This window comes from Sceloporus occidentalis, unplaced genomic scaffold (assembly GCF_023333645.1).
Source record: "Sceloporus occidentalis isolate IW3139 unplaced genomic scaffold, rSceOcc1.0.p SCAF_3, whole genome shotgun sequence".
Taxonomy (NCBI): domain Eukaryota; kingdom Metazoa; phylum Chordata; class Lepidosauria; order Squamata; family Phrynosomatidae; genus Sceloporus; species Sceloporus occidentalis.
The window spans coordinates 45,341,567-45,365,926 of record NW_028316983.1 but is presented as its reverse complement, the minus strand read 5'-3'; the positions used below and the strand labels follow the sequence as shown (position 1 = coordinate 45,365,926).

The 24,360-nt window shown below is 41.4% G+C and overlaps 1 protein-coding gene across 7 annotated transcripts in view; it reads right to left on the bottom strand.

The window, feature by feature from the left end:
- NAV1 (neuron navigator 1) overlaps positions 1–24,360 on the bottom strand; it is a 391,844-nt gene that overhangs the window by 124,621 nt on the left and 242,863 nt on the right. For all 7 annotated transcript variants that reach the window (XM_089514299.1, XM_089514293.1, XM_089514297.1 and 4 more), the window contains one exon: positions 17,621–17,986. In XM_089514299.1, the coding sequence (XP_089370425.1) occupies positions 17,621–17,986 (366 nt within the window). The remainder of the gene's footprint in view (positions 1–17,620; positions 17,987–24,360) is intronic.

The following is a 24,360-nucleotide window of genomic DNA, read 5'->3' as shown; positions in this document are numbered from 1 at the left end:
GTACACTGTCAGTATATGTATGCATGCTGTATGGGACAGATGGAGGAAAAGATTTGGATGCCATGATGGGTTTTTTCCATCCCTTTTCTTGGATTCTCATGACATGTTTATAGCTCTAAGCACATTACACTTTAGTGTCGTGCTGCAAATTTTACTGAGATGTTGCTATGACTCGCTAATTCCAGGCCTCTGGCTCCCTTTGAAGTCCAGATTACCATAGGCTTATCTGGGAGAAAGCCAGACTATTGATTGTTATGATTATGCCTCATGTTTTTTTGTTTCTTGGTTATAAAAAGCTACAGATTTAATTGGCTCTGCATTTAATCCATTTCCTTAGGTTGCAGAGCAGATCTTGTAAATTCATCACTACGATTCCTTCAAAATTCATTTTGAAGGAAAGGATGTTCTTGAAATTCCACAGCAGTGAACTTCAGGAGCTAGTGAATGGAATTAAGATGATTGATCTCTTTTAAGTCCCTTAGATCTTTCAGCAACAAGAAGGAGATGCCAACAAATAGAATTCAGATGATTCTGTCCCTCTTAAATCAAATCTTTTATGGTAATAATATAAGAACTATCCCCCTCCTGCTCCTCATCACCATCAATCCATGCGCTTCCATTTTTCATTCTCAAAGCAATTTAATTCCTTGTTATTTTGAAAATAAGAATTTCATCTCCCACCTACACCTGCCTCTTTTTTCTTTTCTTTTCTTTTCTTTTTAGAAGTATGCAAGCACAGAAAAAAACTGAGGGCTTGTCTACATGGGTGATTTACTCTAAATTCTCCCTAGGCTCACTGCATCCTGTTTACATGAAGCAGCAGCGTCAAACCCCTGAATCAACTCAATACTTTATTTACGACACCTACACCTGATTCAGGGCTTCCTCCCCCTAACCTGTATTTAAATAACTCACCTTTTGCTGCAGGTTTTCGACTCTTTGAAGTGAAGACAGTAGCTGTCTTCACTCATTGTCCCTGAGAGCCACCCACTGTTGCCATTGCTGGCACAATAATAATAATAATAATAATAATAATAATAATAATAATACTTATTATTATTATTATTTATACCCCGCTCTTCAGCCAAGGCTATCAGAGCGTCTTACAATTGTTAGTTAGACATTTCCCTGCCCTCAGGCTTGCAATCTAAAAAAAAGTCCTCCTTATTTACATATATCGCTCGAGATTCCAAATACAGCCATGTTATTGATGCTAGGCACAAGTTGCTTTAAGGTCAGAACATGGTCCCTAGCATTAATAACGTGGCTGTATTGGGGATCTCGAGCGATGTAAATAAGGAGGACTCAGCACCCATCACCTTGCAAAGAGGCACTAAACAAGGTTGTCCCTTGTCCCCGCTCCTCTTTGCAATAGCGTTGGAACCTCTTGCAACATTGATCAGAGACAACAAGATAGAAGGGATAGAAATCAATGGCCTGTTACCGACAGCCAAAATAAAGCTGCTTCGAGTCACAGTGGAGGCATGGTGTTTCAATGATGCATGAGTCCTAAGAGTCCAGAAGCCACACCAAAGCCATGCTCCAGTCCTTAGGGCTGGAGCGTGGCTTTGGTGCGACTTCTGGAATCTTAGGACGCATGCATCATTGAAACACCTTACCTCCACTGTGACTCGAAGCAGCTTTATTTTGGCTGTCTGTAACAGGCCAATAAGACTATGCATAAAATTGGACTTTAAGCAGATGACATGATATTTTACATTAAAAACTTTCCTGATTCTTTCAAGGAGACTGATAAAATATTAAAACAGTTTGGCAGGTTCTCTGGGTTCCAAATAAATTATCAAAAATCTAGGATGTTCTGTCTCAATGCAACTCTTGAAACCCAGCATTCTTGGGAGGGACTAATGCACATACAATTCAACCCCTCAGGTCTAAAGTATCTAGGGGTCATCATCACAAGAGATATCTCTCAATTTATCCCTCGCAATTATAATCCAATCACTAAGTGGATTAAATCAAAACTGGCCCATTGGAAGTCACTTCATTTCTCCCTTTTGGGCAATGTTACTTTAGTTTACTCTTTCATTCTGCCAAAACTATTGTTTTTTCTTCAAACAATTCCCTTGAGACCACCAAATTCATACTTTAAATGCTGGAACAAGTTAGTGGACTACCTAGTTTTAATGGGAAATGCCCATGCTTCTCAAAAGCAGTCATGCATTCTAAAACTGGATATAGAGGGTTGTCATTTCCGAAACGTGATCTTTACTTTGAAGCCTCTCAGCTAAGTCAGATCACCCAGTTGATTAGCAGAAATAGTCTGACCAATTGGGTAGATTAACACTGCATTCCCTGGTACCTTTGAGCAGTTTTTTTCTGAATCTATATATACATTTACTAAAATTTGTAATAACCCTTTTTTGCTCACTGCCTTGGCCTTATGGAAGAAATGGAGGCATCTCTTGGCTCCCTACCCTTCCCCTTTACGGCCTTTTCTTACTCACCCTCTTTTCCAGAGCCCAGAAAAATATGTACAGTTTTGAGGTTGGAAGGTTTATGGCCTGTATTCAGTTAGGGACCTGTTCCACAATGGGATGACTATCACAATGGAGCAACTAATCTGTGCTCTGGGCCCTGGTCATCACAACTGGTATCGAATAATACAGATACAATTATTTTTAAAGAAACTGCTTCAGATACAGGAATATTCTCGCCCACTTACTTTTTTTGAAAACATGTGTGTCTCTCTGGCTATATATTTTAAAGGCCAAATAGCATGCATTGCATGTAATTGTCTGCTAGAAGAAACATTTGGGAACTCAACACTTCATAAAGCAGGATGGGAAGCAGAATTTTCCCTTTCACTTGATAGTAAGACCTGGGAAAATATACGGACTCATTTACCATTTAAAACTAGGTCCATTGACATTAAAGAGAATATTATCAAGCTGGTCCATCAGTGGTACCTCACCCCAGTCAAATTGGCTCGTATGTCTACCAATGCTAATCCAAAATGCTGGAGGGGTTGTGAAGGTAGGGGAACCTTTGTACATATATGGCTGGATTGTCCCTTAGTGCATGAGGATTGGACAGAAATTTTACAACTGATCTCCAAGAACACTAAACAAAGTATACAATTATCACCACTCCTGCTCCTGTTCTCCATTTTTATGAATGAAAATAAAGCCCTGCAGCATAAAGAACTTATTAGTTTGCTTCTGACTGTTGCCAAGCTTGAGACAGCCAGGAACTGGAAAACTGGAAAGTTAAATATTGCAGGATGGTAGACTGTGCTCTGGGACTTGTGGTTAATGGAGAAAATGGCAGATAACAACAAAAGAGCAAGAGGCTTACACTCTGGATTGACCTTTCATAAGATTTGGCACCCATTTATTGAATATACCCAGCAAGATTTAGTCTCAAGACATCCCCCAATTTTAGCTAAATTTTTATGGAAAGATGTCTTTCAGGATCCTTGAATACACCTTTTATCTATAATTTTCAGGGCCTTATCTGGGTTATTGTCTGTATTTATTGTTGTTTTGGTGTACTGTTTGTTGTCATGTTTTGTTTTAGAATGTATTAATAGAATTTTAATTAAAAAAATCAATAACATGGCCGGTTGCCTCGTTCTGCCCTCATCAGTGGCACTGGGCAATGAACAAAGACCATGTGGGAAGGCTCAAAACATGCAGCAAAAGAGAGCAGGTGGGTGGGAACTGGGGGCCTGAATACTCCAGAGTATTCTGGCAAGTGAACTTGGGCCTAATGGCCAGTTCTTTCACTATTGAGCACAGAAATGCTCTAATACAGTCCCTATAGCAATATTCCTGTTATCACATTGTCAGTGAAGAAGAATCAGAAAATGTTCTCCAAGGTGTTTTAAAACATTTCTTTCCTTACATTACTGTTTTTTTTTTCTGCCACTGCAACAGCATCATAATCACATTGCCGTTTACAGCTATTACTACTCCTGCTATTATTCCTGCAACCCTTTCAGAAAATTCACTCACAACAACCACAGAGGGAGACAGTATAACTAGCTGTTTATATGATCTGGAGGAATGTTAATAAGTAAAATGACACAAGCAAATCTACTGCTGGTTGCAGCTGCGTTGCCTGGAAATTATTACTGAATCTGACTGAGCCTATGGGAGACCACACAAATGTTTAGTTTCTTGATTGTTTCAGAAAGGAATTAAAATCCACATTCTGATGCAAATTCTTTTCTATATCAATGTAGACAAGCATCAAACTTATCACCACACAAGGAGCAATGCATGCCTCCATCTCTGAATGCACTGAAGACAATTTGGAACCTGACTGAAGAAGTCTGCGGGACACTCACACTCTTTTTTCTTCTTTTTGTTCTGAGGATATGTGGATCGCTGTGCTGATGCATATCAGGTTTGTTGTTCCCATTTTGTTTCGGGTTCGCAAATCTTTTCAAGTCATTGTAACCCCTTTGTTATTCACACATGCCATTGTTTTGACATAAAATGGAGCCGCCTCCATTTCCTTGAACAATAGAGTGATCCAAATCAATCTGGAAGCTTATTCACACTGCAAAAATGCGGATTGATGTAGATCTTTCAGGAAAACTTGGAAAAATGCCTGGTATCGAACATCCTGGGTTAAGTGAGTGTTTTGCCAGCCCCCTCCCCATCCTAAAAGTGCATTGAATGCACTCGGGACCTGTGGGAACAACAAGGATTCAACCCAGATTCACCTGGATTATTTTCATAGTGTGAATGGGGCCTTAGAGAGTTGAATCATTTTTCAGTCAGGCCGCAGCAAACGCGGGCTTGCCTTATGTGGCTTTCAGCTAACGCTGAAGCTACAGTACAATTAAATGAATGGTGTATGCAGTGCCACAGGCACATACCCCATTGTTTTCAAGCATACACAGTTTCCTCCTTCCACAGGGGGCTCCAGAATGGATCCTCTGTGTAAGGAAAGGGCTGACTGTATATTGATCATCTTCTGGCTAATCTGTGTGCTCAGAATACAACAAAGATTGCCAGTTTCTGGAAGTATCACTGTTTTATACTGTTTCATTATAAGAGCATTATATTTAATAATATATTTGTTTTACTTTATTTTATTATTCTGGTTGTTGTTTGACATAAAAATTCATTCATTAATCTCTTGATCAATCAATCACTTTATTTATATTCCACCTTTTCCCCCCAAATAGAAGATCCTTACAGAACAAAAAGAAATATAAATAAAACTACATGTGGCTAAAAACATACAAAAAGTAAGACTGAAATATTAAATTATTCATAGAATTAAAATCACAGAAAACAATCTAAAAGCATAATAAAAAGCCACCAAGGTACAGTGGGCCCTTCCCTTACACGGGGGATCTGTTCCAGATCCCCCTGCATAAAGAGAATTCCGCACATGCTCGAGCCCTGTTCAAAAAACATGGGGCTAGTACCTACGGTGAGGCACAGCGTGCACCATTACCCCTTCCGGGGTGTGCCGAGACTTCTTCCGGCGCGGCTTTTAGCATATGCTGAAAGCCACGTAAGTTGCACCCGTGTATAACATGGGTGCACTGTATAGTGGGAGGGGTGTGGGACTAAGATTTTGGAACACCAAGGCTCAAGTGCCCACTTGGCCATGGAAACCCACTGAAGAACTTGGGCAAGTCACACTTTCTCCGCCTCTGAGAAAGGCAACGGCAACCCTCCTACAAACAAATAATGCCAAGAAAACTTTGTAACAGGTTCATCTAAGGGTCAGAATAAGTTGAAAATGACTTGAAGGCACACAAGAACAACAACAACAACAACAAACAGTACTACAACAGAAGACACATTATATAAAACAACAGTTCCAAACACCTGCTAGAACAGAAAGGTCTTCACCTGATAATGAAAGGGCAGCAAGGAAGGGAGCCTGCCTCATCTCCCTAGGAAGGGAGTTCTGGAATCTAGGAGCATGCCTGCAGCTTCACAAACAAAGTAAACTTTCAGACTTTCTCTGTACTTTGGGATCCATCCACTTACAGGAGTGGATGTCTTCAGAACGCACTAGAGCAAATGATTATGTTTGTTTGCATACATGGTTCAGTAGTGGGTGCTGCAGCATCAGCCACTATCCCAAGTGCATTGGGCTTTACAATTCATCTGACCCACAGGCATGGCAAGATGGGTGGGGAGGCTGCCAAGAGCCCAAGCCCCCAAGGTATTTGGTTTGCCTGTTCACCCTCAATGTCAGCTGCTTGCTTTATCAGTCCTCTTCTACTGGTCCCAAAGGAAAGAGCAAGCAGATACTTCCAGTGGGATCTAAGTGTACATAAAGTCCAGGATCCTGTTTAACAATGGCAGGGTTTAATGAAAAATGGTGGTAGTGAAGAGAAATTGCCCTAATGTCACCAATTGTTTATTTACAAGTGAAACAAGTTAACACCTGAGAGGAATGATAAAGAGAAGCTGCTGGTGCTGGTAGTAAGGAGGAGGTGGCAATAGTAGAGGAGCAGGGACTGCCTAAAGAAAAGAGCTTCCCTGACAATGTCTTGGTCAAAGGCTGTCCAAAGACTGGAGCTAGGATTGACTTCCCACCTGGGACTACAATCATCCTTATTCTATACTGTTCTCCTATAGAAAACATCTTCCAGATTAAGCACTAGGTTTTCTAACCCTACATATCCTATGCAACTTCCTTCTTTCCCTCTGCTGATAGAAATGTTGCCATTGATCCTACTTGCATCACAATGGCCTGTTACAGACAGCCAAAATAAAGCTGCTTCGAGTCACAGTGGAGGTATGGTGATTCAATGATGCATGCGTCCTAAGAGTCCAGAAGTCACACCAAAGCCACGCTCCAGCCCTAAGGACTGGAGAGTGGCTTTGGTGTGGCTTCTGGACTCTTAGGACGCATGCATCAGTGAAACACCATACCTCCACTGTGACTCGAAGCAGCTTTATTTTGGCTGTCTGTAACAGGCCAATGGCAGCCAGGAAAAGGTCAATCACTGTTTGTTCTGTATTTGACACAAGGTGCTTTACATTTTGCTTTGGGCCACTTTGATGAACAGCAAGTGATTGGTGGGTAGGCACAATAAGTGCAACACTGGCCTAGCAATGAAGAGTATTTGGCATAAATATGACTAGCTGACAGGGCTCTGGATGAGATGGCAACCCAAATGTTCGGCAAATGGAGGTAGCGGAAGATAGTGCCTGACAGATCACTTGACTAGATTCTACTTGGCATTCAGTATTGCTTGAGTTCCTTTTCAAATTTTCATCTTTTGAGAAGAAAGAAAAGCCCACTGTGTTCAACAGGAACTCCAGCAACAACAGCTGCAGAGCAGAGCTGGATCAGTTCCCCCTTCAATTCAGGGAAGAACATTCAGTTTTGTGAATCATTCCAACTGAAGCAATACATTCCTCTTTCCCCTTGAAATACATTACCAGATCACATCTTAAATCTCAATGTAAACATATAACCTACTCCTGTACATCATCACTCTGCTGGATTAGCATCCCCACAACCAGAAAAACAATCAAACCCAGATGATCTTTAGTTTGTTGCTGGGTCAGCAGCTAAAAACATCAACATACAATGCAAGTCACCAGAAACAACAAATGAAAAGCATCTACCAGTCAAATGGTTGCAGGTGTCTGCTTACAGTGCTGCATTCACTGACTCCAGCATAACAGGGGATTTTGGAGGAAGAGGAAAAGAAAACAGTGACAAGATCTCTCCAGCACAAAACTAATATCAACAAGAGGGGTAAATATGAAAGGGAAAAACCAAGGGAGTTACTCTCCTCAACAAACTCGATTTCTTTTCTAATGAGACTAAGCTTGAGAAATTCCAGCTTCTTTCTATGTGTAGCACGGTTACGGTTTGACTAAGTGAGTGAATCAACCATCCTGAAATTCTTGACATAAAGTGCAAGATGAGGGATTCGTTCTAAATAAAACTGCCAACAAAATTGGCACACCTTTGATTAAAACAGTTGGGGTGTGGAGACACTCTCTTCATATAGCGCGGGGGGGGGGGGGGAGATGCCTTATACTGAGTCCATACTTTTGGACCCTCTAGCTAAATATTGCTGGCATTCATAGCGGTTCTTTGGGGTTTCAGGAAGGAAATGTTCCAGCCTTACTTAGAAATGCCAAGGATTGTGCCAGGACTCTTCCCAGCAGGTGCCTTCCATTGGGCTACAGTCTCAACCCTAAAGAATATGGCATCATGACACTTGACAACTGGCCATTAGACATGATAAACAGAAAGAGAGAAGCAAACTACCAACATCTCGTAGCGTTACTTTGATCTATTACAAGAGAGATCTAGGAATCTGCCTCTTTGTATTTTGCTTGATCTATCTGTTACATATATATATATATATATATGAGTATACATAATAGAATGATATTTACAAATATTATGAATTAATACTGAGAAGTACCCTCAGATTAAACATAGTTTCCCCCCCAAAAAAAACATGCAGCATCTGGACACTTTTAAAGAGGGCGGGAGAAAGAGCCATCCCCTGAGAAATTCTTTAAAATCAACATCTTGCTTGACAGATTTTAGGCACTCCCAAAGTCAGTAACATCTTGCAAACAAGCTAGAAACCACATAACCAAAGAGGAAAGGACGTCTCCTTAGCAAAAAAAAAAAGTCTTTTTTCTCCTGGATTTTCCCCAAAAGGCTGCAATCTGTTTCCACAACCTATATGCCCAAATTCATCTGTGCTTATGATGAGACCCTCATTAATCCCAAATTCAAAGCGAAACAATTCGCTGCTGAGGGGAAAAAGAGGAAATGCAATGAAAAGGGAAGAATATCAGAAATAACACTGAATGCATGCAAGCTGGAAATTAAATCTGGCTCTGAATTTTCCACAGCTTACTCCCTAATGTCTGGCAGTTTGATCACAATAAAACCAGACATTCCAATAATGAAACAAGCTCAGAGCACATAGTAAACCGCCCAGAGAATATCCACTGTGGTATTCCTTCAGCATCCTAAACATATCTGCTGGGGAATAGCCATGATCTGGTACCATGGAAACATGCCTTTGCTCATCCTTCTCTATCTGAGCATCGGCAAAGCAATCACAGTTTCTTCTTTTTTTCTACTCATGCAAATGTAGCAATCAAGCCGGGCAGCTTGCCAGTCAGCCTTCCCTGGAATAGTTGATGCGACCCTGGCAGAAAATTGGCAAAATTTCACTGTAGGCATTTAGAAATCATGAAGGCAAATCAAGGGGTGATGATTTGACTGTACTGGTCAAGCCTCAGCTGGACAAAAGATTAATTTGCTCTCTAAAGCAACACTGAGCCATGTACAAAATGAAAGTTAATTTCAAGAAGGGTACATGTGTGAGAGAGTATAAGAGAGGTGACATTACTCTCTGTGGAGCTCCTCTGGTGGTCTGTGTGGAAAATATCAGGAGAGCACTGTGCCAAGCAACCTACATCTGCCCAGGACACATTAAGGAGTCTTTTTTCTTTTTTTCATGCTTTTCAACAATTAAAAGGTTGCAGTTAGCAAATAACTCACCTGCCTACTCTTAACAAGTGCAAAATGTTTTTAAAACTCCCCGGTGGCCCTTCTGCCTTGCAACTCATTCAATTATGAACTCACAGGAAATTGCTGCCTGTAAATTGTCCTGAAAAAAATGTGTCAAGCTCAGCTATTAACTGCAGGGTAGGCCATTAAATCTGCCACTCACTACATTACCTCCTGTAGCTACTAGATACCCTCTTGTTCTGGCACCTGCCAAGGAATCATAGCCTGCCCAAAGTGCCTGGTGCCTACGTCATCCCAGTTGCACAATTAAAGCAGTCAAGAGATGTGTGTCGGTGGGTGGGTTGGCTGGCATGCATGTGCATCTGAAGAACCCAAGTATTTGTAAAGACCATACATTGAGAATTTCCTTAGAAACTCAAAGAGATAAATTTGTACAGAAGTTTTTTTTTATTCCTATTGAAACAAAATGAGCAATAAAACTCCTACAAGAGCCTCTACTAGTCCCTATTAAGTACACAGTCACTATTAAACTAGAGAGTCAACAGCACAGGGCAGAGCTGGGTTCAAATTGCCACCTTGTCATCAATCTTACTAGTAAACCTGGCCAAGTCAGCACTTTTCAGATTAACCAACCTCACAAGGTTATCACATGTATAAAATGAAGAAGACAGTTCAAAGAAAAGCAGGATTTAAACACAGTAAACAAAGAGACAAGGTAGGACAGGCTATCCTGTTCATTTTTGCCACACTTTGTCTTCATGTCACATCATACTTTTGCTTTATTTGCAACTTAGTTCCCAAGTAATTGAGCAAGCGGCACAAAAGAAACTTTACCAGATAAATAGCCCTTAAATCAATGTGCAGGCCTGTAAAAGAATGAATTACAACCTGTGGGGTTGTCCTCCACAGAAGGGGATTTAAACTGAATCACATCACAAGCCAGGGAAAGTTGATGTTTGTTTCCTTGCTTGCATAGGAGAAATAAAACATATTGCAACAGCAAAGCTACATTCATTTCTTAAAAGTTCACTTGTGCTTGTCTGGTATCACTTCATCCCTTTATGTTGGTTTGAACTAAAGAAACACTCAGCAGTTTGTCATTCTCCACATTCTTTGCTCCTTCCTTTTTAATAAAATCCACTGTGGGTGTACAATAGGATGAAAGTAACCCCGCATCCCTAAAAAAAAATTTCCAAAAATAAAGAGGGTAACTTTACGAAATATTTCATTTAACTGCCTTATTCCTACTGAGAATGCACATAGAAGTCTTCCTCAGCAAGGCAAAAGCATCTCTCCCTTCTCGCCCAAAAGACCTTAATGACTTCCCAGAAAACCAATGCAGTCTGAGCATGTCACTCTGATGACATAGACCCGGCAATTCTAGAACCTGATTTTCTTTCTGGGTTCCCCCTGAATCTTAGAAATTGGGCTGCTTTCTGCACCACAACTACACCTCGTGTCCATTAAGACTGAGTGCATGGAGACCTTTCTCTCCTGTGTGATGATCTCACTTAATCTCTTAAAGAAAGCCCCCTTTAAGAGATTAAGCAATCAGGCTACAACCAACACATGGACAGGCCAGGAGCCAGAACCATTATAACAGCACCAGTTGTTAGCATGTTTCAGAGAATGGGAGGCCCACAAATGGGGTTGCCAGATGTCCTTCATTTGAAGGGAATGTCCCTTAATTCAGAACACAGGCAGAGCTCCAGAATACCATAGCTATCCCTTCACTGTATAAGATCACAGCTCCATGGAAGTATGGATCTTGTTGATTACAAAGGAAAAGAAAAAGAGAGTCTGGCCCTTAATTTTGAAGTGCTGTTCTGGCACCCCTTTTGATATGACACTCCCCCTGGATACCTCCCTGAGACTTTCCTGCTTACCCAGAATATGGACTAAATATGTATTACAACAGTAGGTCCTATTTATCAGGCCACTTGGGAGAAAAGGAGAGAGCAAGAAAGAGAAACATCCACACAAAGCGCAGGCTGACATTTCAATGTTAGTATGAATCCCATGTCACCTGCTAAGACTTGCGGTCTGTCACCAGAGACCCCAAACAGCTGGGCCTTTGCTTACTTCAAGCTGTCATGTAACAGGCCAATCACCCTCCTTTATAGATGGGACAAAATGCAGGGCAGAAAATATTTATTTTCTCTTACACTGGAACAGGAAACCTCCAATATTCTAGGATTCTCTCTGGCGTTTGGTCAAGTTTGGAATGTGGGAGACTCAGGAAGGAAGAGAGAAGGGCTCGATTTGTATGAAACTGAATATGCTGCAAAGAGCATTCCAAAATAATCAGTGCAGGGAAGGTTAGTTTTGACAAGAAAGATGGACATGTGAAGCTTGACATCAAATGCCTCCACATCTCCGTAATACACCCTGGTAGTGGCACCAACTCTATTATTTCCATAGTCCAAAGTTTGGCTGACATATGCATATTTAAAGCATTTAAGTATGTCGACATTAAATGGTGGCTTCATATGAGTGTGCCACCACAAATCAAGCACAATGCCTCCTTAGACACAACAGTTTTTCATGGATCATACATTCATGTGTGATCCATCTCTAAGTCTAAAGTAAGCATAAATCTTGATAGAACAGGGCCTGATAGGAATATTCTGGAACAAAAATAGGGTATTTAGCCCAATATGCCCTGAAATAGAAATAAGACATACAAATTTTTCCTTGGCTGGCAATCTTGTGTTTATCAGCAAACTACAGGTTGAGTCTCCCTCATCCAGAATTCCAAAATCTGAAGTATTAGAAAAACCAAAACTTTTTTCATGGGTGGCTAAGATTGTGACAGCTTTGCTTTCTGATGGTTCCATGTATGCAATCTTTATTTCATGCACAAAATCATTAAATAATAATAATAATAATAATAATATATTTATATCCCATCTCTGTCAAAGAAACATAAGTGAATTTTCTGATTAGATTTAGATCTCATCTCCTAGATATCTCATTATATACAATTATAGGTGTTCCAAAATAAAAGAACACACACACCAAAATCCAAAACACCTCTGGTCACAAGCATTTCAGATAAGGGAAACTCAACCTATACAAAAATTAAACAGGTGAATTTCTTCCTAGCACAGATGGGAAAATGTTTACTCATTTAAATGTCAGCATGCCAAGTTACCACTGGAAAAAACGCCAGGACCAAAGAAAATAAAAAAGCTGGCAAACTACACTGAATTTACCAATTACCTACAAGAAACAACAATTTCTTTCATGTGGATTCCCCTACATCAGACTCATTCTATCTGGCTCCACCCAAATCTATACAATTAGGAGCAACCACCATGATTTTAATACTCCAATAACAACAACATTAAAGAGGCCTCACAGCTGGACTCAGGGTCTGTCACAATTACACATCTGCAGACCAGAGCAGCAGAATTAACAAGGATTCTCTAGTGTAGCTTTCTATGACATGTGAGTATTTTTAGGCCCAAATCTACACCCTCTCCCTTGATGGAGCTCTGGGACTTTTAAAACCCTTCCAATGATAAATGGAAAACTCATGACATAATATCCCACTCTGTGAGTTTCCATCTCTCTCAAGCAGCAGGGGGTGAGCAGCCAAAAGAAAACAAGGCCAAAGGCCCTTCATTTCCAAACAACCTAACAATTTGGAGTATAATATTCAAATTAGCAAGGATTTAACTGTGTAGCAACCAAATGGCTACTTATTAACAAATCTGCAGAAATTAAGGATCACTGGCACCTCTGTGGAAACATGAAAATCAGCCCTTAGGAGTCTCTAACACATCATGCCCTCCCCCCATTTGACAGAGTATATGAATAAAAATATTTTGTTTATTTAGCATGCTTATATTTATTCACACAATCATGCATATTCATATTTTAACATTTTGTAAAGAAATAACACTGTTCAAATTAGAACAGTTTTATTTATGTAAATGTAATATTTAACTCAATACATGGGTAAATTTTACACATAAAAATTTAAAGAGAACAAGGAGGTGGAGGGATCCTAGCCTCCAAGTCTCACTCCCACCCCCTTCGAGCAACTCTCACACACACCAAAGGGAGAACTACAGTTTTGAAATGCATCTAAGCTAGATGGTAAGAACCCAGGAATGTCTCAGGGATCTCTTTCTGCAATCTTTTCAGATCTGTATTGCATTGATTACAGTAAGTGGCTAGCAAGTTTTTTTTCTTTTTCTGACGCACCAACTGGCTTTTCCTGGTTATACCCCACTCTGCTCCTTTCATTATATTGGGGAGAAAGGCCTCTGCAAGTACTGTGTCCACCTCTTTTTGTGTTCACTTATTTCAGGTTTATTTCAGTTTGGTCCAGTATTACCTGAGTTATAGACTGATTAAAAAGAAATATAAATTAAAATGCCCTTGGTGAGATCTTTATGCCAAGCTACATATGGTTTCAACTGATTGTGAAACATGAGTGTTCACTAAACTCAAATCAGATCCTTCAAGCCCTTTCTGTGTAAAAACTAATAATGAGACTAGCAGCATACTGATAAGCCATGCTGTATGAGAACTCTATTAAAGAGCTTAGCTTTGCATTGTTGGCAAAGAATTTCTGTTTAATTTGCTGCTTTTCAAATCTACCTTGAGTCCTATTAACATGTGGTAAACTGCATGGAAAAGCTATAATTAAGACTCTATACATACCAAGCACTGGGGCTGAGGAAAGACGAGTACACAGTGTTTTCTTACAATAAGCTTGATTACATTTGCAAAAGTTATAAAGACAGCACAAAGGATGCCACCAATGGACTTCACTGCCTATTCTTTCAACAGTTCTTTTGACCATTCTTTTCCACTATCCTCTAAGAACTAGGAGCAGGTAGGTTGAGGAAATGGGAGAGTGGGTGAAGGGACCTCTAAAAGAACAAATGGAAGCACAATGGCTGTACACTTATCTTCTCTCTCAGAAATCTATAGTCAGAAGGATATCTGGATTAAGATCTGTTTACAAGCTCGCAGAAGTGTTCACAGATGTCCCCCTCCTTCACACAACAATGCTGTGAGGTAGATCGTGCTTAATCAGTGATTGAGACAAAATCTCTCAGGACTTTTTCACACAGGGAAAATTGGAAGGTTAGACTGGTGCCAATGCAGGGTCATCTAGGGCATTAGGGACATGTTTGCAGCTGCATTCCACATGACTCTGCATGCAATCAGAACAGACGCCAGACAGAATGTGAGGTGAATCAGGAAATAAGCAAATTCACAAAACTTCCGTATTTCCATTTCCATTTTGCTTGCAAATTCACTCCCTTCAAGTAATGGCAGCCATCTGAAAACCAAGCCTCCAGATGCCTCCTGTTCCCAGATTTTGCAGGGTCCCTTGAAGTGCCAGGAAGATAGGGTTGCCATAGCGCCGGACCTCCAAACCGGGAAAAATGTAGGACAGAAGTTTCAAATGTAGGACACACAAAAATGTGTCCTACATTTGAAAATTCTGTCCTACATTTCCCTCGCGATCGCGGCGGGGAGTGGAGGCCAAGCGGCGAGGGAAAGCCTCCACTTAAGGAGGCTTTCCCTCCCCGCCTGGGCCCCGGGCCTCGCCGTGATCGGGGCCTCGCCTCGTTCCTGGCCCCTGCAGGGACCAGGAAGGAGGCGAGGAGAGCGCAGGCCATGGCCGGGGCTTCGCCTCCTTCTTGGCCCCCGCGGAGACCAGGAAGGAGGCGAGCAGGCCGCCGACCATCGCCGCGGCCTTGCCTCGTGCCTGGCCCCCGCAGGGACCAGGAAGGAGGTGGGGAGCCCGGCGGCGATCGCCGCGGCCTTGCCTCGTTCCTGGCCCCCGCAGGGACCAGGAAGGAGGCGGGGAGCCTGGCGGCGATCGCCACGGCCTTGCCTCGTTCCTGGCCCCCGCGGAGGCCAGGAAGGAGGGAGGAGGCTGCAGGGAGGCGGGGAGGTTGGTGCGGCTGCGCCCAAGAGGCGCCGCCTCCCTGCAGCCTCCTCCGCCCCAGGCCTCGCTGCCCTCCTTTTCCTCCGTGCGGCCATGCGCGGGGAGGAGGAGGAGGGCAGCGAGGCCCCAGGGTTGCCCAGCAACCCCGCTGCACCCGGGCTTCTCCCGGTTTTTGGCTGCACCCGTGCCGTGACCGGGCAGGTGCAGCCAAAACCGGGAAAAACTCGGTTGCAACCCGATTATGGCAACCCTACAGGAAGAGAGAGAAAACCCTGTTCTTAAAGGGATACACACACACAATTCCCTCGCCCGGCTGCTTTCTCCTTCCTCCTGCAGCCTCTAATTAAGGGATCAGCTGCTGGGAGAAGGCAGAGAGAGGACATTTTGGCATTCCTCCTGGACAGGAGGAAGAAATGGAAGGCATGTCCTGGAAAAGGAGGACATCTGGGAGCATCAGCCCTCGCTTTCTCTCTCTTGTGTCTTTTTGTGTGGTTTTACAGAGTTTGCAAAGGGAAGCCTCATTCTGCCTTCCTCTGACACAGCTTCTGGGACTTCTGGGGCAAAGAGTTTTTTCCTCCCCATTTCTCTTCCCTCCCTGGAGCATGTGGGTGTGTATGCCCTTGTGGAATTGACAGTTTGGAGCATGCGCAGAAAGGTATTTCTAAGGTAGCAATGGGGGTTTGTCCTCCTCCGTTTGATACCCAAATTCACATTGGACCCTAAGTAATGTGCCTTTAACCCCTTGTTGTGCTCTTGTGTGTGATAACCGTTAGCAAATGGGCTTGCTTTTCTGGGAAGCCACCACTTTAACCATTTTCGGGATGGAAGCACATAGTTTCCTGTGTGAAAAGGTCCTCAGTGACTTTTATGGCTGGGGTGGGGCTCAACCTGGATATACCCAGTCACAATCCAACACTCTAGCCACTAAAAGTGAGCTAGCAAACCCAATTACAGTGCTGCTGGGGGCTAGTTTTGAAAATACCTAGTTTTCAGTAAAAACAAGATGATGCTGTTACTTGATCAGGAGTGTACTTTCAAAGAATGTGAAGTGATTAAACAGAAAAGCCAAATAAATTTCTGTTTTGGTAATTACACAGCAAATACATTAAAAAATCATCTCCAAAAAGTCTTTGTCTGTTTAAAATGGGAGGGGAGTTTATGGTCTTACAGATGTTAATGGACTGTAACTTCTAGCATTCCTATCTACACAGCCAGTGATGAGGAATGCTGGTGGCTGCAGCTGAACAACATCTGTAGGGCCACACAATTCCCATCTCTGCTTTAAAAACTCTCAAGTTTTATTTGGCATACACATTAGGGGATCAGAATACCTCTTCATCAGATGCACCTGATTCCAAATAAAACTCCACAATCTCCAACACACTTTTTAAGAAGTGTAGCCGGAGTACTCTGTATGCTAAATACTCATTGCTGTTCAGCCAGTCAAACAGCCTCATTATAAACTGAGTCAAAACATCCAGAAATACAGCACAAATTACCACTGAGATTTACATGTCACTGTACACAGTACATCTTCTATATCTTTAGATTTACTCAACTGAGCAATTCATCCCTATACACATCCTCTATTGTTTTCTCAGAACCAAAATGCCTTTTCCTCTCTCTCTCTTACAGTATCTATGTAGCCAGAAAAGAGTGCAATTATGGCAATTATGGTAATAACAACAAATTCAGTTTAAGCCAGGCACCCTTCACACCTCATTGTTCCACAAAGCAGAATTCACTTGCTTCAAGCCAATGACAAATATCTGCTGTGTAGAAACAAATTGCCACAACTGCAGAATGGGTATTTGCTTTGCAGAGACACCATGTGCACGCTTATGCATCCAGACCACAAATAAGGCATTCTTGTTTCCAGCTCTCAGCAGTATATATTATCTTGTCATAGTTAAAATTTGCTATCTGCTTGTAGCAACATTCTTTTTGTATTCATGGTAGCATTCTGACTTTTAGGAGCAAATAACAATGTGCCATACTAATAGCCGCACAAAACCAAGAATATCCTATGCCATACAGATTAATATGTAAAAAGCTGGAAACAAGTCCAACCACTTTCAGCTCACATAGGTTGTTGTGTTAAGGCAAAGGTAAAAGTAGATGTGCTGACCAAATATAACCTTATCTTAATGCAGATATGTCAGCTGATGCTGGTGCAAAAACTACTTCCAATTTACATCAGTTGACTTTTGAGTTGCATGCCTGATGCTCTGTCATAGTACTCACCCTGTGGTGATATCATCATCCTCAGTCATTGTCTTGCCCATTAGGTCACTGTCACTCATGTACCCAGACTTGAGATCGACGTCATCAGCATCAAGTGACTCTACAAGCTCCAGGCGAGAAATGTGGCTGAGCTTGCTGGGGCTGCGCATGGGCATGGTGTGGGAATAATGAGCTCGTTCCCCATGCATGTACCAGCTAGGAGTACCTTCTGAGCGGCAGCCCCCACCCACTGAAGGAGCATCCCCGGCCTGCAGACGTGGGCTGGACTGACCATAGCGCCAGGAGAGGGGAGAAGAACGGTTTGACAGGCTGGACACGCTGCGGGGATTGGCTTCATCACTGTCATAACACGTCATCTCCAGTGAGCTGCAGGAATAGAGCACAGAGAAAGATATCAGGGATATAAGTGTAGAGAGAAGGACAGATTGTCTTATAAATCAAAACACCTAGAACAAAGATGTAATCAAAATCACAAGCCTAGGGGGTGTTCAACTGTACAATCAGACAGAGTAAAGTTTACACATTAAGCCTTAAGGTGAAGACAAAGTTCAAACACCACTATACAGTTGTTCTTATGTTAATTTTCAGCTGTTTGCAAGATGCAGTACAGAACCAAGATCTTGGTTCTTCTAATATTTGTAAAGGAAGTAAGAATTTTAGTAAACAGAGCTCCTCTGACCACAGTAGATTTACAACAGTAATAGCTGAATCTCTTGTTCTTTCTACCCAAGTATTGAAATATGAATGTTCTGTTCTATAGTGATCCTGAGAACTTTGTCTGTGTATTATTTGACACTCGTGCTGGATGTCAGAGTGTTAAAGACAGAAAGTAAAAAAGGCCAAAGGTACAGAAACACAGACAATATTGCTGTAGATGAGTATACAGTTAGGTTCAAATTGAAAGATAGCCTTCCATTCCACTTGTATGCAGATACAGGATAACTCACAGTGGTAAACGGTACAAAGTTTCTATCCTTTCAGCAGTTTCTATCTGATATGTTCTTTGATTGCCCAAAATTTTGTGGTTTGCCACAGAAAAAACATGATGCTAGATTGATTTTTTTTTAAAATAAAAATAACAACAACACATTTATTTCTTACCCAGCTCTCCAAAAGGCTCAAGGCAGGATACAACACAGATTAAAACACACAAAACCATTTGAACACATTGAGTGAAAGTACATAAACATAGGACACATTAAAACCAACCAACATAAAATTAAATACACTAATTTAAAATTCATAGTTTGAAATCTATCAGGTAGACCTGCCTGAAGAGAAAGGTCTTTAATACTATTTTAAATTCAGACAGCATTTTAAGATGTCAAAACTCTCTTGTCAGACCATTCCACAGTCCAGGGGTTGTAGATGAAAATGTTGTCTAGATGATAGTTGCCAGTCTAATTCTGGCCGGTTGAAGTAAATGTCTCCCAGTGTATGGAGGTGTACTTGAATGTATGCGGTGAATTACACAGGAAGAAACAAGCCCATAGATAACCTGTACCCAAACCATGTAGGGCTTTAAAGGTAATAACCAATGTTTTGTACTTTGCCCAGAAACTAATTGGCTAACTAACTGAAGTTAGTTACTAACTGAAGTGAATTACTAACTGAAGTTTCTAAATTTGGTGAAAAGATTGCCCAATGAGAAAGTATTGCAAAAATTCAGCCTTGAGGTTACTAGCATGTGCACTACCATCTTTAAGTCTTCCAATTCTAGAAAGGATCACAGCTGGCATATCAACCAAAGCTGTTAATATGCACTCCTGACTGTCACATCTATCTGGGCTCAAGTTGGACAGACAAATCCAGGATCACTCCCAAACTGTGAACACAGTCTTTCAGGGGGGAGTGTTACCCATCCAGAACTGGCTGATACACCTTCAGCTCCAGAAAAGGACCCTTAATAGTAATCACCTGTTTTGTCTGGATTCAGATTCAATATCTATTTTTCTTCATCCAGCCCATTTCCTCCTCCAGCATTTATTCAGAGGAGACACATTATCCTTAGCTAAGACTGTTTCTGAAGGTATGGAGAAATATACAGTGGGCCCTTTCCTTATGCGGGGGATCCATTCCGGATCCCCCCTGCATAAGGGAAAATCCACCTATGCTCTAGTCCCATACGAAATAATGGGGCGTGTGCATGTGGCGAAGTGGTGTCCATGTGCCACGGGCACACACGCCATTGTTTTCCTCCTCCAAGCAGATTCCGCGTAAGCTGAAAGCCACGTAAAATGCGTCCGAGCATAGCACAAGTGCACTGTATTGGCTGTCATCATCGTACTGACAGCATCCGACTCCATGACTCTGGATGATCTCTCCCAGGGCTTTCATGTACAGTCAGCCCTTGGTATATGCGGGGGATCCGTTCCGGACCCTCCCCCGCGTATACCAAAATCCGCGTATGCTCAAGTCCATTGTCCCCAATGGTGGCACTCGTGCTTCTTTTAAACAAGATGGAAGATTTCTCACCCTGAGAAATGTGTTAATAAGATGTTGTATTTGAAATCTAATTGCATCTCCTCCCCAAACAAGCAGCCACTTGTTTATATTTGTTTTCATTTGCAATGTTGATATATCATTTAATATAATAAAACCACTAAGCCAGCAGGGCTTTTCTTAGGAGATGATCACACAATCGCCTTTCTCGCTGCAGTCACGGAAGAAAAATACTGTAAAATGGTAACACACCTTTTGTAGAGCAACCAGCATCACACCTCTTTCATTCTTGCAACAGGAATGCCCCCATCACATCCCTTTCCTGCCTCCTTCCCTTATGCCCTACACAGCATGCCTTTAGTGCCCCCCCCCCAACTGTTTTCATGCAATTCTGGAGGTCTACAGCCACAATTCAAGTTTTTAAAAGTTTTCTAAAATTTAAATTGAGGCTGCAGAGCTCTGAAATTGTGTGAAAAACTGGGAATGACAACAACAACAACAACAACAAGATTAGAGAGGCGGAGGGGGGGACACTGACACCATGAGACTGGCAATCACACAACTGCCCCGGGAATGACTTTTTGCACTGACATTATGCAAATGCCAGGTCATTCATGGGTTTCCCCCATGAATGAAAAGGGACTGCTGTGGGATAGAACAGGGATGATTGTAGGGGGAGGCAGCACATGATCAGGATTGCCAAAACCACTTCCCTCCCAGGGAAATCATGTTTTAAAAGCCGCATGTGGTAATCTTCTAAGAGTATTTTAAAAACACCTTCAAAGTTCAAACTCTAATCTGACCAAAAGGCCTAGGCCTCTTATCAGGAATCTATCAAGACTTTGCCTTATCTGTATTGAAATTACTGAGTTGTGCATTCATTGCTATTTCCATTGGTATATGATATTTGATTGTGCAAGTGTCAGAGATTCTTACTTGCTATTACCCTGTGTGGTAAATTGAGGAGGGAGATGATGGCATCTCACTCTTCCATGTAAATGCCTTCTGATAACTTCTGTAATTATGGTAATGCATGATCCACTACTCTTTGAAATGGAAGGCAAATACACTGACAGTGCTGCCCTGTCAGTTCTTTAATTTATTTGCTTTGATTTTTCTGAAGACTAAATATATCTCCTCTTCAGTGCTGGCTTGTGCTTCTACTTTAATAATTTTAGAAGAGAGCAAACAGCAGTTCTCTCTCCTCCATCCCAACACACACACACTCAAATCCAAATACATTATACATTATACAAGAGATAAGGTTTCTATAAGACTGTTGTCTTATGAAGGCACTTGTGCATTTATCAAGCAAAGGTTAAAAAGCAGTCAGGGCACATATTCATTTACTCCTCCAGATAACAGTCTGTGAAGTACTTCGATGCTTTACTTTATATGAGTACCCAGCAAGTTTACAATTCAGGTTTCCCTTCAAATCCCACTCACCATGACATGAAAAGCAGACCTAGAAACTGGTGTGTAAAAAGCATGACGGTATTATCAACACACCCGTACAGCATGTTGTGTTTCCATTACAAATAAAGGTAGGCTTGAGAGTTAATGGCCCTTGCTGATGCACCAGCTCCAAGGCATGCCTTTCATTTAGAACTGCTTCAATAAAAGCAGTTACTGGACATCAAATACAAAGAGATGATTAAAACCATATCTGGAATAGATTCACAGCTCTGGGAGAGATGGAGCTCAGCCTATGAAGCCCTGCAGACATGGTTTTAATAATTGCATTGATGCACAAAAGTTGTCTTATTAAACTGAAATTAAATGTGTATTTTGGCCTTTCAGTTCAGTGGGATGTCTTGCCAATGTTCTGCTTAGCATACCTCCAAGGCCATCCTCAGGAGGGAAGTCCTCCCTCCCACATTTTGATCTGTATCATGAGAAAATGGCTGTTTATTTTTTAGAATACCAAATTTTGTTAACCAAGAGATGAATCCTAGTACTCGAGGAAGGTAGGGCTCAGAAGTTTATTCCTCCCCAACCATTTGGTGTGCCTCCCCAACCTGATGCCCTCCAGACGTCATGACTACAATTATGGAAAACAGCCAATGGGAGTCAGAGTCAAAACATCTGCAGGACACCAGACTAGGGAAAGCTGCACACTGCAATACTGTTTAATTTTGATTCTACTACTGAGTCTTAGGGCCTAAATTCTCTAAAGGCACCAGATCCTGTCTGATCTTTGAAGCTAAGCAGAATGGGAGACCGCCAATGAGTACCAGGTGCTGTAGGCTATACTTCAGAGGAAGGAACTGCAAAACCACCTAAGTATTCCTTGCTTAAGAAAACCCTATGGAATTCATGAGGTCATCTTAAGTTGACAGGCGACTTGAAAGCACATACACACACACTCAGTCTTATCTACTATACCAAGTAAAATTAATCACCAGCTTTTCTAAATAGTCTATCTCGTGGTGTTTTTTTTTAAATGTCTGTGTCTCACAAAGAATTGCACATTCTGCATTTTTCGGAAGACAGATATGAACAACTGCTAGAGATGTGAAGCCCTAAGGAGAGAAAACTGACAAATTTGGGGAGAAGCAGGAAAAACATTTTTCTCCAAAGGCTTTTCCCCTAGTAAAATGGGGGAAGGGAATTATGAAATACTTTCTTTTAGGAAAATGGATAAAATATTTAAAACAAGGTGTTAAAAATATTTAAGGTATTTACTGCTCCAAAATAATTTATAAAAAAATATGTAAGAGGAAAACTTATGTAAGACCATGTACAGTATTAGACCATAAAAACTCTAGGTCTTGGTTTCCTTTTCTCAGTCCTTTTCATGGAAATGAGATGATTATATCTGCTTGACACAATGAAAAACTAGTGGAGATATTTTCCCCTGTTTTATTAATGTTTTCATTTCTTCCTTTTATTGTGATTTTCTTTCTTGGGAGGGAGTGTTGCTCTACAAACTAGCAAAACCAAAGGTTTTCCTTACAGTTCAGGACCTTGTAGCTCCATTTATAATAATAATAAAAAATAAGTTCAATTTGTAATTATATTCTGAAAAATGTGTACTTTTAATACATATGCAAAGGGATATTGTAGCACCTTGGTATCAGTCTCTGATTTTCTAGACCAACACAACTATTCATACTATGTCTTTGAATTTTAATACATAAAACCTGATAATTTTAATACATAAAAAATTATAATTTTATCCAAGACCAAGTTATATTTGAAAGACAGCGTGGTATGGTGGTTTGAGCACTGGACTCTGTCTCTGGAGACCAAGTTTTGAATCTCTGCTTGGCCATATAAACCCACTGGCTGACTTTGGGCAAGTGACACTCTCTCAGGGAATTAACAGACGAGAGATATCCTGTCCCTGTCCCGTCATGTTCCTGTCCTTCCTGCACAATCGCAGGAAGGACTTTTAGAGGGGATTCATGTTTATCCCATCCGGGAAGCACAAATGATGGCAATTGCAGGATGGACTTTCAGATGAAGTCGTGCAGATCCCATCATTATCCCGCCGTTAACCTGTCATTAAAGTGACATTGGTCAGCATTTTGCATTCATGGAAATTTGCATTAATGCAATGCTGCTTTAACAACAGGTTAATGGCGGGATCGGTGCTACAATTTGAAAGCCTTTCACGCCATCGCAGTCATGAATGGTTTAAGGACAGGATAAGGACAGAGGAGCGGTCTCGTCTCTATCCTGTCCCCGTGTGAAAATCTTCAGTCTCAGAGGAAGGCAAAGGCAAATCCCTGCTGAACAATTCTTGCCAAGAAAGCCCCACGATAGCTTCACTTTAGGGTTACGGTAAATCAGAGATTACTTGAAGGCACACAACAACCAATTATATATAATACATTTATAATTCCTAAAGTAATAAACAGTGTAATTAAATCTGAATAACACTCTATAGAGTGTTACAAAATGTATGCTTTTTCATCATTCCCAGATTTTTCTCTCTTCCACTCTGGTTGTTTAGTCTGCTTAGCATCACTGTGTAGAAGAATTCTAGAACACTCCAAAGTTTGCTCACTACTTTGTGAAGAAAGGAATTACTTTGGTTTGTAGATTTCAAGAAATTCGAGCATTATTGGGTGCCTCCTCCTGGTGAAAATGCATACAGCAAGAGTATTCATTTATTCCTTTCTGGTAATTCCCACTTAGCAGGAATTCCACTGACTTACAGCTCCAGTCTGGCAAATTATTAAGGCATAATGTCTAGAACAGAATAGCACAACTTGTAAACTGGGGTGATTAGTTTTAGCAGTGCAGCACATACAAGAGCTGCAGCATTCAGAATGGAATAAATGTTACTCTTA